Below are 15,296 nucleotides of genomic sequence, written 5' to 3' on the forward strand. Positions count from 1 at the left end.
GGGAGGCAGCTGGGGTTGGACAGCCCTCCCACGCCTCGTCTCAGCTCTGCCCAGAACAGTCCCTCCAGGGCTGGGGCCAGCACCCCACACCCCACAGGACTGCTGGTGTGAGGGCGGAGGACAGGGTGTCGGCGAAGCAATTTACAGAAGGTCCTGGTCGCCCCGCCTTGGCTTGCTCTCCCTCCCCCTTGCTTTCCTTGTCTCTCTTTTTCTCTTTGTCTCTCTTTCTGCTTTTCTCTTTCTCTTTCTTTGCATCCTTTGGTCTCTGTCTCACCCTGTTTCACTCCGACTCTCCTTTATTGCTGTCTCTCCCTCCAGGGATTTAAAAACCTCCACCCCCTTCTCTGTTCTATGTGCCGAGACCCCATTTATTCTTTCTCTACACCCCCTCTTCTCCCTGCCTCACTATGTCTTACCCCCAGTCCTTTCAACCCCCACCCGCCATCACTTGTCCCATCCCACATCTGTCTTGACTCGCCACCTCCCAAGGCCGTCACAACAAACAGGCCGGGGCCTTGGAACGTCAGCAGAAAGCACAGAGGAAGGGTCTCAGGCCCCTCTTTTCTCTTTTCCTGGGTTCTGCTGTCTGGAGGACTTAGAGAGCATCTACAGCTCCATCCCGCAGAGGCAGAGCCAGAGGGCTGGAGATGGAGTCCATCTGCCTGCCACAGACGCGTGGCTTTGCTCGAGTCACTTGCTCTGCCCTGAGCCTCCCTTGCCCCCAACAGCTGAGCGGCTGAGGTGGGGTTACGACCCCTGTGCTGGGAAGGTTCAGAGCTCTCTTTGTGTCCTGGGGAGGGAAGGGGGTGGCTCTTGGCAAGAGCCTCCCACTAGGGAACGTGGTCACCCCTCCAGCCAGGTGCCCCCCTGCATCTCCAGGCCTGGTGGCCGGGGCAGGTGAAGCTGGAGAAGTGGGTGGGGCTGGTGGGTCAGGTCCTGGGTTGTCTGGGCTGGGAGTTTCTATACCAAGGGAGTAGGGGATGGGATGGGCCCCTGCCCTGGGCCACGCTGCCACGGTCAGCTCCTGAGGGCAGCTACCAGCCCACCCATCAGGCTCAGTGTCTGCCACATGGACAGGGACCGGGAAATACCTGTGGAGAGGGCAGGGGAGTGACCAAGGGCCTGAGCCAGAGGAGAGAGAGAGAGGGTCTGAGAGAGCAGAGTCCAGGGCTTGAAAGGAGCAGAGGGCTTTGGATATGTTTAGCCTGGACTGACCAAAGATTGACAGATGAGGGCATTTGGGGGAAGGAGGACCTCGGGCTGCTTTCCAACCCATCACTTTTCCCCTGAGACTCAGCTCCCCTCACTGACATCAAGAAATTTGTGTATGTGTACAGCATCCACCCATTCCCTCCACTGGCTTAAAAACCGGGAGTCTTGGGTGGCCTTTTGAAAGGGAGTGAGGAACTCTGTGCTGGAAAGAGTCCCCTGACACGTGGCAAGGTGCCATCTGTGTTTCAAACATTGTGTACACACATGCACACCTACCCACATGCCGTGTGCTTGCTTATGCCTGAAATGGCTCTCACTTTTCACTGGTTATGAAGTTTTTGTCCTACCTTCAGATAGTAGTTTTTCAATTAGTAGAAGGTCTTCTTCACAAAAGGGACAAAGAGCTCTGTGACCATGTGGGGGACCAGGACATGTGAGAGGGGACCAGGACCGAGCTGGATCATGGGAGGGAGAGGAGGTAGGTTGGTGATTGGCTGAGGAGTGTGGGATTCAGGCCAAAGCCTAGGAAACCTGAGAGGAAGTGAGGGGCCTGGGTGGAGGGTGGAGAGGGGCTGCAGCAGCCATTTCACCACCTCCCTGGCTGCCCGGGACCTGTCTCTGGACAAAGGCAGCTCTTTGCAGTGCATGACACACTGAGGCTTCCCACTTCCTGCCTCTGCAGCTGGGTGAAGATTTGGTTGTCCCTTCTTTTTGGCTTCCAGGTACTCCTCCTTTGAGAAGTCCTTCCTGATTAGTCCTCCCTCCTCTCGCCTCTTATCATCTCCCAAACCTGCCCCAGGGCCTTTGCTCGTGCTGTCCCCCAGTGTGGAAGTGTACCAGTCATAGTAGCTGCTTACTGATCACTTCCTGTGTGCTGACCCTGGACCTGTGTGCTCTGGCTGAATCCCCCGAGGGCCCTACCCTCGAGGGTGGCATTGTCATTGTTCCCTCTTTACAGGTGAGGATATTAAGGCCCCAAGGAGGGAAGTGGTTTGTCCAAGGTCCCCAATCAGTGAGTGGGGGCCAGGACTGCCCTTCAGGCCCACCCGTCTCTGGTTGGTCCTGTTGGTCCTCTTCATGGGCTCGGACCATAAATGTTTGTCAGGTGCCCACTACTAGGGGCTCAAGCTCTTTTGGAGGGGCTTAGGAATGATGACTGCCCCTGAGTGATGGGCTCCAGGCCCAGCTCTGCCACGTACTTCCTGCAAGGCCATGGGCAGGTGGCTTCTGCTCTCTGAGCCTCCGTGTCTTCCTTTGGGTCATAACCACCACCTCATGGGAGTCAACGAAATAGGAGATATAAAATGCCCGGCTGGTAAGGTTCTAATAAATGTCCACGCCCTTCCCTCTTAGTCTTCTCTCGTCCTGCCCATCCTCTGGGTCCCAGCTTTTTCAAGCTTTTGTATGTTCGAGCATTTTTTCCCCAAAGCACCATCAACATTCATTCACTGTCTGCTCGGATCCTCACCACTACCTTGGGAGGAAGGAATTATCATCTTGATTTTACAGAAGTGGAAACTGAGGCTCAGAAAACTCAAGTATCTTTGAGTCTTTGTCTCTCCCCCTTTCACTCTGACTCTCCTTTATTGCTGCCTCTCCCTCCAGGGATTTCAGGGCCTTGTCCCGGGAATTCAATGCACATATTCCACACAGTTGTTGAGTACTTGCTAGGTGCTGCCCTGGAGGTACACCAGTGAATAAAATTGGCACATCCTGTCTTCACAGAGTTGGCACACAACTAGAAAGGATACAAGTGTTTTTGTCTAAATGCCAATAAAATACATAGTCAGAAATGGTGATAAATCCCCCCAAAGAACAAACTAGAATAGGGAACCAGGAGAGAGAGGGCAAGACATTTAAGCTGAGTCTTGAGAGAGGAGTAGGATTTAACCAGGCAAAAAGCATGGGGAAGAGTGTTTCAGGTGGAGGGAACAGCATATGCAAAGGGCCTGGGGTTGGGATGAGCTTGGTTTGAGGAACAGAGAGGAGGCAACATGGCTTGGAGAAAGTAAGTGGAGGGGAGAGTGATGGGGAAGAAGATGGGATGTGTCACCAGGGATCAGATCATATAGGACTTTGGAGGCTGTGTCAAAAGTAGGGTGTGTGAGTTTTATTCCCAAATGTCATGGTAAGCTCCTGGAGACTCTTAAGTATGGGAATGACCCAGCCCAACTGAGTTTGGAAATACCCTCTATGGGTGCCAGTGGCAATGAGGCTGTCAGGGTCAGGCATGGAAGCAGGGAGATCTGCAGGGAGGGGGCTGCTGAAGTCTTCCAGGCAGAGATGGTGGTGGCCTGGACAATGGTGGAGATGGGGGAGGCATCTGAGAGTTCCTTGGGAACTGGTGAAGGTATTAAGGCTCAAAGAAGTGGAGTTGCCAACTCTGAGCCCCCCCACACCTGAGCTTTCCCTCTTAACAGGATGGGATGCTGCTTCCTCTCGGGGAGGCTGGAGCCTCAGTTGCTTTTGTATGGGGTTCTCCCCTCAGAATTCTAAGTCACCTGGTGTCTTTGCACAGATGTGAATTTTGTTGCCAGCCAGAAACTGCACAGGGGTGGGTGGGAGTCATTCCTTGGATTGCAGGAGGTGTGCTCTGAGCCAGGCAGTGTGGGCCTGGATGGATCTGCAGGTGTTGGCCCCCGGGGCAGCTGGATTGCTGTGTGAGCCTGGGGAGCCCCTGAGGGCCCCAAGAAGTGGGGGTGGGGGTGGCAGAGGGAGGTGGCAAACACTCTTCATCTGCCTCCCAGGCAGGTACACCTGTGAAAGCTCGTCGTGAATGGCTCACACTGGCAGGGGGCCACACCTGGGGATAGGGATGGGGACATGTGGGTATCTCTGATGGCAAAGCCCAGAGCAGGGTCCAGTATTTCCTGCCAAGAGAGGTGGAAGAGATGGGGAGTGGTCTGCAGGAGAGAAAGAAAGCCACAGTGCGGAGCGCAGACTTTGGAGCCTGACTTCCTGGGTGTGAATCCCGCTACCATCTGTGCAACGCAGGTGGATGACTGAGCCTTGCTGGGCATCTCTGTCTCCATCTGTAAAATGGGGTTAACACTTCTTCTCTCCCAGGGCTGCTGAGAAGACCCAATGCAGGAAATGCAGGAAAAGCTCCTGATGTGTGATGTGCCAACAGGAGGGTTTCTCTTTTCTCTTGTCCAAAGCAGAACTCTGATTCCCTACCCTCAAGCTTCCCCGGGCTTCCCCATCTCAGTAAATGGTTGTCCCACCAAAAACCTAGACATCTCAATTGATAGCTCGCTTTCCTCCAAGTGTTCAGAGCTCCTGATTTCCTCCCAAGAGGCCAGGGACTATGAATCGTACGATCTAGGCCAATCTAAGTCCATTAAGTTAAACTCCTCAGAATAAACGTTTGTGGGCACCTTCTGCAGGCAGGGCCCTCTGCACAAGCCAGCTCAGAGTCCATGCAATTCCTGCATAGGGGGAGAGGCTCACTTGGAGTCACACAGCAAGGACTCAGCTGACTTTGTAGAGGCTGAGAGAGGCCCAGGCCCCTTCCAGTGAGCATTCCAGTATACTAGGAGTGAAGAAACCTCAGAGTGGGGTTATAGACTTGTTCTTCTGACAACATGAGAAAAGCCTCATAACTGATATTTACAAGGTCATTTTGGGGGTTATTAAAAATGAATTCATAGTGGCCTACAGGTGGTGTGGCCTGGCAGTGTCACCCAGGTTTAAAGTTGAAAATGCAGTTTGTAATCTTGTCCTTCATGAATGCCATACCCAGTCCAAGTGACATCCCCACCCACGCCTCTCCAAACACTGCAGCTGGGACCTAACCACCTGTTTTTGTGACTCCAAAGTTACCTTCTACACTTTCCCAGTTGCTTTTGCAGAGATGAAAGGGGCCCGGGGCCTCAGGTCACTTGGGGGAGATAAACGTGTGCAGTCAGTGCAGCCCCAGTGGCACAGTGCTATTCTGTACCTGGGCTCTGGAATTACCCTGCCCCTGGCTGTCTCTTGAGCACATCCTTGCCCACTCGGACCCACTGCAGTGTGCTCTCCCCAAAAGTGGGGTGATAACAGCACCTGCTTTAGTGGATTGTGGTGAAGATGCCCAGAGAGGACCCAAGTAAAGCATGAAGTACACTGCTTGGAGCAGCTGCAGCTCAGCTATTCTTACTACCAAGGAGAATGGGAGTGGGATGGCCAAAGAGCTGGTGGACAAGGTCCCAGGCTGACCCCCCTCCCTTATCTCCAGCTCTTGGCAAAGGGCCTGGCACCGCGGGCCCTCCGCAAAGATGTAGACCTGGATTATATAGACGAGGCTTCAGGCCAAGCCAAGAAGAGAGTGAGAGCAGGGCTGGCTGAAGGCACCATCAGGGAAGGACGAGGGGAGCTTGGCAGAGGATGTGGCCTTTGGTTTCTTCTCCACCTCCTTCTGCCCTGTGAGGCCAGGTGGGCACTTCCATCAGCTCCTTTCTGTATAATGTGGAGGTCATTGTCCATTAGTCAGCTTCTTCTTCAGCAGCTAGACACTGGGTGCCTCCTGGATTGCAGGCGCTGGGGACAGAGTGGATAGCAGGACAGACATGGGTTGGTGCAATTACTGTCATGGTTCTAATTTTAATGTTAAGAAGTGAGTTCAAAGAAATACATTATTAAAAAAAAAATTAAAAAAAATAAGCTAATGAATAACAAAAGAGTGCTCTCCACAGTCCAATGATAGGAGTGTATCATGACCCAGGAATTATGATGAGCGCCATTTTGTGCACTTGAGGTCCTTTTAAAAAGGAGAATAAAACCTAACAGGACAGACATGATCCTTGTCCTTCCGGCATGTACATTGAAGGGGGGCGGAGAGATAATATATAAGCAAATAATACATGGAAACGTGCATGGCAGACAATGAAAGGGGCCAAGAAGGAAACAGCACGGTCATGGATAGAGTGTGGGGGAGGGGAGGTGGTCAGCCTGACTGATTGGAAAGGCCTCTGTGCCGAGGGGACGTCTAAGTGTAATCCTGGGATCAGCGAGGGGACAAGCCATGAGGACATCTGGGCAAACAGCACTTGGGGCAGAGGGCACAGCAAGGGCAAAGGACCTGAGCAAGGATGAGCTTGGCAGATTGCAGGAACAGCAGGCAGGTCAGCACGGAGGAAGTGAGCGTGACGGGGTGAGGGACAGTGTTGGGAGATGACGTAGCAGAGGCGGCCAGGGGCTGGGTCACAAGCCGCAGTTCGCGGGGTGGTGGTTTAGGAGGAGGAGTCATGACGTGGGCTTGGAACGAGGCTGACTTGACCTACCTCCCCTGCGGCCGCCCAGAGCTGCCCATCAGCACCCTGGACAGCGACCAGCCCCTCGGCGCGCTCGCGGCGAAGGGCTGCGCTCGGCCCGACAGGTGCTCTTAGGAACGTCGGTTTCTGTGCATTGAATTGGGGTGCGGGGCAGGGAGGGTGCGGCGATACCGAAATGGGCATGAACTGGCCCTTCCCGCGGGAAGCCCACAGTCATGTGAATGAGACATAAATGTACAGTTGAAGAAATCATTGTGGATCAAACATCTGTGTGAACCCCCCCACCAGGCTGGGAGAAGGTGGCCCGTGACTAGAGGCCCCCCAACACTGAGTGTCCCTCTCTGCCAGGCTCAGCCACTACCTTCACTCTCGTGACCGTTACTTTTTTGCTTTTCTTTACCGCCACTATGTCTCGTTTAATATATTCCAACTTTTATTAAATAATGAATATAATCGCATTATGAAAACCAAAAGTATTACCAAAAAAGCTAAAATCCCCTTTGAGTCCCCTCTGCTTCCCCAGTCCTGATCTCCTCACCAAAGAAGCTGCATTAGTCAATTTGTTCTTTTCCGTTCTAGACCTTTTTCTCTGCATTTGCTCAAGATACCTGTATCTGCAACAAATGTATATAGTTTTTGTATGTGTTTCCCACAAAAGGCAACAAGTTGTATAAAGCATTCTGCATTTTGCTTTTTCACTCAATAGTGTCTTGGAAAACTTCCCATGTCTAGATCCAAAAATCTGTTTCATTCTCTTTCATGACCATGTAATATTCCCGAGTATGTATATCCTGTATTTACTTAGCCACTGCCCTACTGGTGGTTTTGGGTGGTTTCTGAGTTTTCTCTATTTCAAACTTTGATGCAGTGAACACCTTTATACCTACCTCCTTGTGCATGGCACCACATATAAAATTAATATTGACGAAGTTCCCATCAGACCATGTTCCTACTTCCATTTCATAGATGAGGAATCTGAGGTTCAGAGTGGCGAGGTCACGCAGCAAGTGAATGGGGAAACCAATTTGTAAACCCTTATCCGTCTGACTCCAAAGCTGGTGCTTGTATTCACCAATACAGACAAGTGTAGACTATGGGACAGGAGTCCTCATTCAACAAATGTTCCTGGAGCCTTGGCTAGGTTCAGGTTCCGTGCTGGGTTCTAACTCTGCAGCTCACAGTCTGTGGGGCCAACTCATTGGGAAGTCATCACCAGGCGGTAGGATTCGGTGCTAAGACCTGGAACTGTGGGAAGTCCAAGGTCATTACTATTAATTGGGCTCCAGGTAGGGCCAGGGAAGGCTTCCAGAGGCTGGTGAGAGGAAGTTGTGCAGCAGATGAAGGAGGCATGAAGGACAGGGCATGTGGGGGGACCTGAGTTTTTGAGCAGAAGAAGGTGAGTTCTGAGGGCAAAGGTGGCCAAAGAGGTCAGCAGGGGCCAGAGGCCCTTGGGCTTGGAGGGCCAGCCTTAGACTTCATTCTGTGGGCCAGGGGAGCCTGGAGGGATTTACTCACTCAACATATATGTTTCAAGCACCAGTCATGTGCTCGCCACTGCTGTAGATATTGGAAATACCAGTGTGAACAAGCTTACATCTGAGGGGAAATGGGCAAACAAGTGGACGGTGATTAAAGTCCAAAGAGCATTCTGAAGAAGTCAAACTGGGCCATGTTGTGTAGAATGAGCCAGGGAGGGCCTCTCTGAGGAGGTGACATGGAGCTGGTTCTGAAGGACGAGTGGAGGGGAAGACCTTTCTAGGGGAAGGATCAGCAGGGGCAAAGGCCCTGAGGTAGGGACACGCTTGGCTTTTTCCTGTGTGGTTGGAGTGTGGTGACTGCACAGGGAGAGGTTAGGCCGCGGTAAGGGGACTGGGTCTGTCCAAGGGACAGCTGGGAGTCCCTGGAGGGTTTCTGGACTGGGACGAGGGCCCTTGAATTTCAGCCTTTGGACAGCTCCTGGTGCTGGCGTGCCCGCGATGGCCACTGGGAAGCCAGAACTGGCGGGGTGGCCAAGGGCGCTTGGGCTGTGGAAAGGCGGGATGAAGCGAGGACTGGGTGGGGTTTCCTGGGCCGAGGGCGGAGCCAAGTCAGGGGAGGGCACGCCCTGCACCCTGGACCCATTTGGAGGCCTGGATGCCACGGGGCCTGTTGTTGGAGGACCAACAACCTGAAAGAGACTGGTATAAAGTCAGGGGCCATGAGTTCAGGTCAGGAGTTTAGGCATAGACTTTGGGGATGGTGAGACTCTGGGTCTGTCCTATCCTAGGTGTGTGACTGTGGGCCTCACTTTAAAATGAAGATAATAAAGTCTTTACCTCATAAGGAGGTGGTGAGAACTCAGTGGAATCCTGAGTATACTCAGTTGGGTTCTCCTTAGAGGAAGCCTGCAACACATGCTCACTCTCTTGCACTCTCTCTTTACTTGTCCTACACCTAGCTGGTCCATCACTTCAGTTCCTGATTGTCATTGTTGTTGGAAAAATCCTACAACACTCTTCCAGCCCACCTCCCACTTACAGATGGGAAACTGGGGCCCAGAGAGGGGAGGAGGCTGCCCTAGGTCACCAACTGGCCAGTTTCAGGACGAGGATCTGGTCCATCTTCAAACTTTTGCCTTTTTCTCTGAGCCATACATCACAGTGCTCCTTGATTTCTTCTTGCCTTGGGTCAACTCCTGGAAATTCTGGTGGGTTTGGGTAGGGGAGGGATGTGCAGTGGAGTTTGTGTCACTGTGACTTTTTTTTTTTTTTAGGATTTATTTTTTATTTATTTCTCGCCCCCCCCCCCCCGGAAGTTGTCTGCTCTCTGTGTCCATTCTCTGTGTGTTCTTCTGTGACCACTTCTATCCTTATCAGCGGCACTGGGAATCTGTGTTTCTTTTTTTTGTTGTGTCACCTTGTTGTGTCAGCTCTCCATGTGTGCTGCACCATTCTTGGGCAGGCTGCACTTTCTTTTGTGCTAGGCGGCTCTCCTTATGGGGTGCACTCCTTGCACATGGGGCTCCCCTATGCAGGGGACACCCCTGCATGGCATGGCACTCCAGCACATCAGCACTGCGCATGGGCCAGCTCCACAAGGGTCACAGAGGCCCGGGGTTTGAACTGTGGACCTCCCATGTGGTAGGCAGATGCCCTACCCATTGGGCCAAGTCCACTTCCCTCAGTGTGAATTTATTAAATACCTGCTGCTTCTGAGATGCCTCCTCCTGATTTTCCTGGGCACTGCCCCCAAGCTTTTCCTCAAGCTGTCCCCTTCCCATCTCCTTCAGTGATGACCTCGGCATTGGGCCAGCCATCCTGGCCCAGCCTCCCACTTCCAATCTCCTACTCTTGTAGCCTCTACCTAGAATTTGTACTCCATCTTTATTCTCATGGCCCCATCCTCTTCCACTGCCTGGACCACTGTCCCAGCCTCCCCATGGGTCATCCTGCCTTCCACCCCACCCATCTGTCCCCCATACTACTCTCTGCTGGGTCTTCCCAGAATCTGTCTGCTCAAAATCCTTCCACCTACTACATCAAATCCAGTCTCAAGACACAATGCATCCTGCCAAGATCTTTCTCATCAGAGTTTGAGCTTTCCCTGCTTCCCCAACCATCCCATATCAGGAAAGGAACTTCCATCTACCTGGGGTTTGTTCTTGTCTCCTCCCTCTCCCCCACATTCAGCTAAGCATCAAACCCTGTTGGGTCTACTCTCAAAATGGCCTTCAGGGACACCTCCCTCTTTCCACCTCCCTGTCCCCTTCCTGGCCCCAGCCACTGCCATCTCTCATGCAGACACCACATCAGCCTCCTCACAGCTGACCCCCCCAGTGCTGTGGCCCTTCGGTCTAGCTTCCCATAGCATCCAGAGGCATCCATTAAAATGTTTATTGAATCATATCACTAACCTGCTTAAAACTCTCTCAGTGGCTTAAAAATCTCTTGGTAGTACTTGGAATAAAGCCCACAATTCTTGCTGTGGCTTGTAAGGCCCTGCAGGTCTGGCCTGCCCACCTCTCTACTGTATCTCCTATATCCTCCTTGTTCCCTCTGCTCCAGCCATTAGGGCTTCCTTTATACTCCTGGGATTGCCGTGCTGCTTGCTGCCTCGGGGCTGGCACCTCTTCTGTTCCTGAAGCCTGGAGTGCCTGTCCTTGCCTTTTTTGTCTCATGCATGGCTGAGCTGCTGTGTAAATGCCACCTCCAGAGAACCATCTCCTGTGACACACCACCTTTCACCTTAGGTCAGGTGTCATCCTCTTCCTGTTCTTGAAAGCACTTGTTCCAACTTGGAATTACAGATTTACTTGATGGTTGTTTTATTTTTTCTGGTTCCCTCCAAAAGGCTGTAAGCTCTCCAAGTGAGAAGCATGTCTTTGTTTGGCTCTTAACCACTGTGTTCTCAGCCTAGCAAAGGCCTAGCATGTAATAGTGTCATTGGTTACTTATGACCCAGCGATGGAGTGATATTTTCATCCCCTCCAGGTTCCCCCTTGAACCAGAAGCTCTTCGAGAGCAGATTCCAGAGCTAGCTCATCTCTGGGCCCTCAGTTCCCCAGAGTAGGACAGGGCCCTGTGGGGCATGTCAGAAAAGTCAAAATTGAGGTAAATGGGGAAGGGTTGGTCCCCCTTCAACCAGGCGCTGACGAGTTCAGGAGTGCAGTGCTTTGCGCAAGATCAAGAAACCTCCCCAGGCTGTGGGAGGCGGGCTGTGGGGGTTTCCGTGGGCCTGGGTGGGCAGGGACTGGCTTTTACTGCTGTCCCCTGAAGCATGGGGAGCATTTCAGAGCTCCGAGGAGGCCCGTGGCAGTCAAGAGAGCACAGGCTGTGAGCAGGACAGGCCTGGGTTAGAGACCGGGCTCCCCCACACAGGTGCTATGTCTCAGGGCAGGTAACTTCACCTCTCTGAGTCCCAATTCATCAGTAAAATGGGGATGAGAACAGACATTACCTCCTCGGACTGTCGTGAAGATTAGAAATACTGTGTAGGTTCAGACAGCACAGAATAGTCGGCAATTCCACCGTTAATGCTGATGAAAAATAACTATTTTAAGTCTCTGGACACTGGATGCTCCTAAGCAGAGCTTGGGTGGCTGCAGCTTGATCTTGACTTAGGGATGCTGGAGAAGCAGGGTGTGAGGAGTGGGGCAGGTGTGTAAACAGGAAAAGGAGGCTGGAGCCCAGAAGCCAGAGAGGTGGGGGAAGACGGGGCAAAGCAGTGCCCAGAGCAGACGGGCTGAAGCCGGGGATGGTCACGGCATCTGAGGCCCATTTGGGGACCACAAGGCCCTGCGGCAGGACTAGCCCACATTCCTTTATCTGTGCATCCATCTGCCGCCCCGTCCTCCCATTGTCCTGCCTGCTTGGGGCCCTGAGTCAGCCTTCCCTGGCACCTAGAGGCCTGGGATCTGCTGAAGACCCATGTGTTTAGACGTAGGAGGGAGGCTGGGCAGAGGGAGATCAGCGGCAGCAACTCCTGGGCCCAGTGCCTCCCCTGACCCAGCCACCGCCTCCCAGTGCTGCCTGCAACCCGGGCTCCCTGCCAACCCGGGGGCCTGAGGAGCTTCCCTGAGCTCCCACGTGCTGCAACGCTGGGTGTGAGGGCAGCACCTGTGGGAAAAGACCCCTCGCGTCCCTACACAGAGTAGGGACGCAGTCAGGGGCTGAGTGGAGAGGTCGCCAGACACTGCGGGAGTACGGAGAGGCTGGGGGCTGAGCCATGGGGACGGTCCCCAGGGGTGGCCCCGAGGAAGAGGCCATGGCTAGGGGCCCTGAGGGGTGAAGATTCCCGCTCTGCTGTCCCCGGTGGGCTGGCTGCTCCTAGCCCCCCCCCCACTCTCCGCCGGGCCCCCGGGGGACCTCGCTCTAATAATGTATTTGATCGACTCGCCGGCCGCGTACAAGCGATTATTGTCTTGTCGGGAGTCAAACGTATCGATCCGGCGAGAAATATGAGCGGAGCAATGGGGCCCGCGTGTCAGTTACCAGCCCCGCCGGCCCTGGGGAGCCCCCTACGTCTCCTTTAATTACCGCTCAGCCCTGAGCCCAGCCTGGCCTCCCCTGCGTCGCCTGCCCCCCCAGGCTTCCCGCACCCCGATTGGCCCCCACTGCTCCCCAGCTCCCACTCCATGCCTTGCTCATCATGGCTGGAGGCTGCTTCTCTGGCTGGGAAGCCACCATACCTGGCAGCCAGAGGTCCAGGGTGCCCAGACATGGCCACTCCTTCCTCTAAGGGCAGGTCGAGGCCTTGGGCCCACCTCTTTCAAATCCCCTCACCCAGGCCAGGACTCAGCAGCTCTGGCCTGGCAGAGGCATTATTAGAGGAGGCAGTGTGGGAGGTGGTGGGTGGGGCCATTTCATCCTAGGGGGCGTGGGCAAGGCCTGCCTCAGTTCCTGTCCTCAGCTCAGACCTGGGAGGGCAGTGTCTGAAATGGGGGGAGGGCCCCTCTCTCCTTGCTCACCTTAGGGGGCGGGTGTGGGGCCACATCTAAAAGCACGCGCCTGGCCTGGATGGCAGGCAGTATGTCTGCGGGGAGCATGGGGGAGCCTGGTGGGGCTTTGGCTCCCCAGGATGTCCTTATGCCCCCCTTTCCAAGGCACCCCCCCAGCCCCAGACATACAATCCTAAATCATAGAGCCTCCTGGGCAAAGGCAACTTCAAGACAGGGCTCCTGGCCCTCACTGCCCACCAGACTGCTGACCCAAAGACCCTCGTGTGCAGAAATCCTGCAGCTGCGCTAAGAGAGGGAGAGAGACCCACCGAGGGTGGGGGCCAGGAGGCAGGAGGTCTGGGCTGGAGCCCCGCAGCTGTGTGGTCTCTGGACGGCCTTTGCAACAAGAGGGCTGTGGATATAGATGCCTGGAAACCGTGCCCTCCATACGGGGCTCATTCCTGTGGGGGGCCTTGGAGGGGGCGGGCCTGGGTGGGAGCACAGGCACCCGGGCAGCAGATAGGGCACTCTCGCAGGGCTGCCTGTGCAGTATGCTCTGCCTGAGTGTGCGTGACTGGGGGTGCCCATGGCCAGGGCGGCGTGCCGGGTACACATGAGCGGATGTGCCCTCGTGCTCCCAGGGCCTCTCTGTGTACAGGGCGCTGTACCTGAGCAGGGAGGGTGGGTGCGGAGGCCTGCACACTGAGGGAGAGATGTGTCCGCCTGTGCCTGTGTGCATACATGTGCGCCAAGTGCCGGGTCCCACGTGCAGAAATACTGGAGTGTCCCTGTGAGCGTCAGTCTTGGAGTCTGTGTGTCCGCCCGTGGTTGGGGTCCCCCAGCGTGGGGCGCAGCGCGTCCTGCTGGGCCTCGCGCGGGCAGACCGGGTGTTTGGAAGCGCCAGGCGGCCCGGCAGCCTCGAAGCCCCGGGAGCGGGGAGATGGAAGAGGGCAGCCGGCTCGGCCGCGCCTTTGTCTGCGCCGCGGTGCGCGGGGAGTCGCGCGCCTTTGTGTGACCCTCGCAGGTGTGCGCGCGGGGGCGGGCGACCGGGCCGGGAGCGGAGGGCGGGGCTCCCGCCTCCGCAGCCGGCCCCGCCCTCCGGCCCATTGGCTGGGCGCTGCCGCCCTCTGGCGGGCGCGGAGGGAAGCGCGGGGCCGCGAGCGCCGCAGCGCGCAGGGCCCCTGGCGGCCGGGGCCCCTGGTGCTCCCCAACCCCGGAGCCCCCTGGGAACCCCGCATTCGCCCCCCCGACAGACCTCTAGGCGCCCCTGGCCAAGGCCCCACCCACAGCAGCCTGCACTGCCTCTGGGCACCGCTTTGTCCCAGGAGTGTCCCCAGACGTCTCACCTGCCGGCAGGTGCGCGGCTCGGTCCCTCCTCCGTGAGGGGCCCCCGCCCTCCTCGCCTCCTGCGGCTGCATTTCTCGGCCTCCACGCGTCTTGGCTGCGAGCCCTTGACAGAGTCACCTCACCCGTCTGGCCCTCAGGCTTTTCGTCTGTAAACCGAGGAACGAGCAGTCACCTCGAGGCGCTGCGGGCAGGCGCCTCGCCCGTCAGGTGCGAGGTTCAGGGCCTGGCCTCGGGAAAGCCAGCGAGCGTGCTACTGTTATTGTCGTGGGCCCCTCTCTCCCAGACCCGCAGGCCCTGTCCAGACGCGTCTGCCCCCGAGGAGCGGCAGGAGGGCTGGGGGCTCCCCTCCGCCCCCCTTCAGTCGGCTGCTGGGGCGAACGGCGGGCCAGGGTATTTTCCCTCCCGAAGGGGCGGAACGGTCCCTGTGGTTTCCTCCCCCCGCCCGGGGTGACTTCCGGCAGGGAGGGCTCGGCCCCCGGAGGGCGGGGAGATGACACAGTTGTTCCCCCAGCCCTGGCGGGGCGGGCAGCATGGTTCACTCCAGCATGGGGGCTCCAGGTAAGGCTGCGGCTCCTGCACCAGGGACAGAAGGACAGGTGGGACGTGGGGTTTGTGCCGAGATGCCGCCCGCTGGCCCTCCCTGCCCTCCTGCCCTCCCTGCCCTCCCTCCTCGGCTGTCTCCTTGGCCCTTTCTGCCTGTGCTTCAGCGGTGCCCCCTCTTCCAGTCCTGAGTCCCCGCTCCCCAGCACCTCTTTAACCACCCCCCACATCAGGCACCTCTCCCAACCCCCTCTCCCCGTTTCTGTTGCCCCCACCTTGCTCGGCCGGGTCCAGGGTGGGCAGGATGGGAACGTGTTGGGATCCGGTCCTTAAACGGAGGGCCAGTGGGGTGGGTGACATGGGGGCTCTGTGGGGAGGTCTGCAGAGGGGTTGGGAGGTTCCGGGACTGGGGGGGCAACATTCTCCTTTGGGGTGTGTGCATGTGCAGCTGTGTGTGCCCCGGGAGCGCTGGGTCCCGGCGTGTGCCTGCTGTGCGTGCTGCCGGGGCAGCCTGGGCAGTGATGCCTGGC

At 56.2% G+C, this 15,296-nt stretch overlaps 1 protein-coding gene and 1 long non-coding RNA gene across 2 annotated transcripts in view; one reads left to right on the forward strand and one right to left on the reverse strand.

The window, feature by feature from the left end:
- Positions 1-231: 231 nt before the first annotated feature.
- On the reverse strand, positions 232-14,652 carry LOC131274361 (uncharacterized). The gene is made up of 2 exons (XR_009181607.1): positions 14,226-14,652; positions 232-5,730 (listed from the first exon to the last, which is right to left on the reverse strand). It is a non-coding gene; the product is annotated as an uncharacterized lncRNA (long non-coding RNA).
- Positions 14,653-14,697: 45 nt separating this feature from the next.
- POU2F2 (POU class 2 homeobox 2) overlaps positions 14,698-15,296 on the forward strand; it is a 36,743-nt gene continuing 36,144 nt past the window's right edge. Inside the window, 1 exon segment of the mRNA XM_058280338.2 lies at positions 14,698-14,784. Coding sequence (XP_058136321.1) covers positions 14,757-14,784 — 28 coding nt within the window. The 5' untranslated portion in view covers positions 14,698-14,756.

The sequence above is a fragment of the Dasypus novemcinctus genome, chromosome 18 (assembly GCF_030445035.2).
Source record: "Dasypus novemcinctus isolate mDasNov1 chromosome 18, mDasNov1.1.hap2, whole genome shotgun sequence".
Lineage (NCBI taxonomy): Eukaryota > Metazoa > Chordata > Mammalia > Cingulata > Dasypodidae > Dasypus > Dasypus novemcinctus.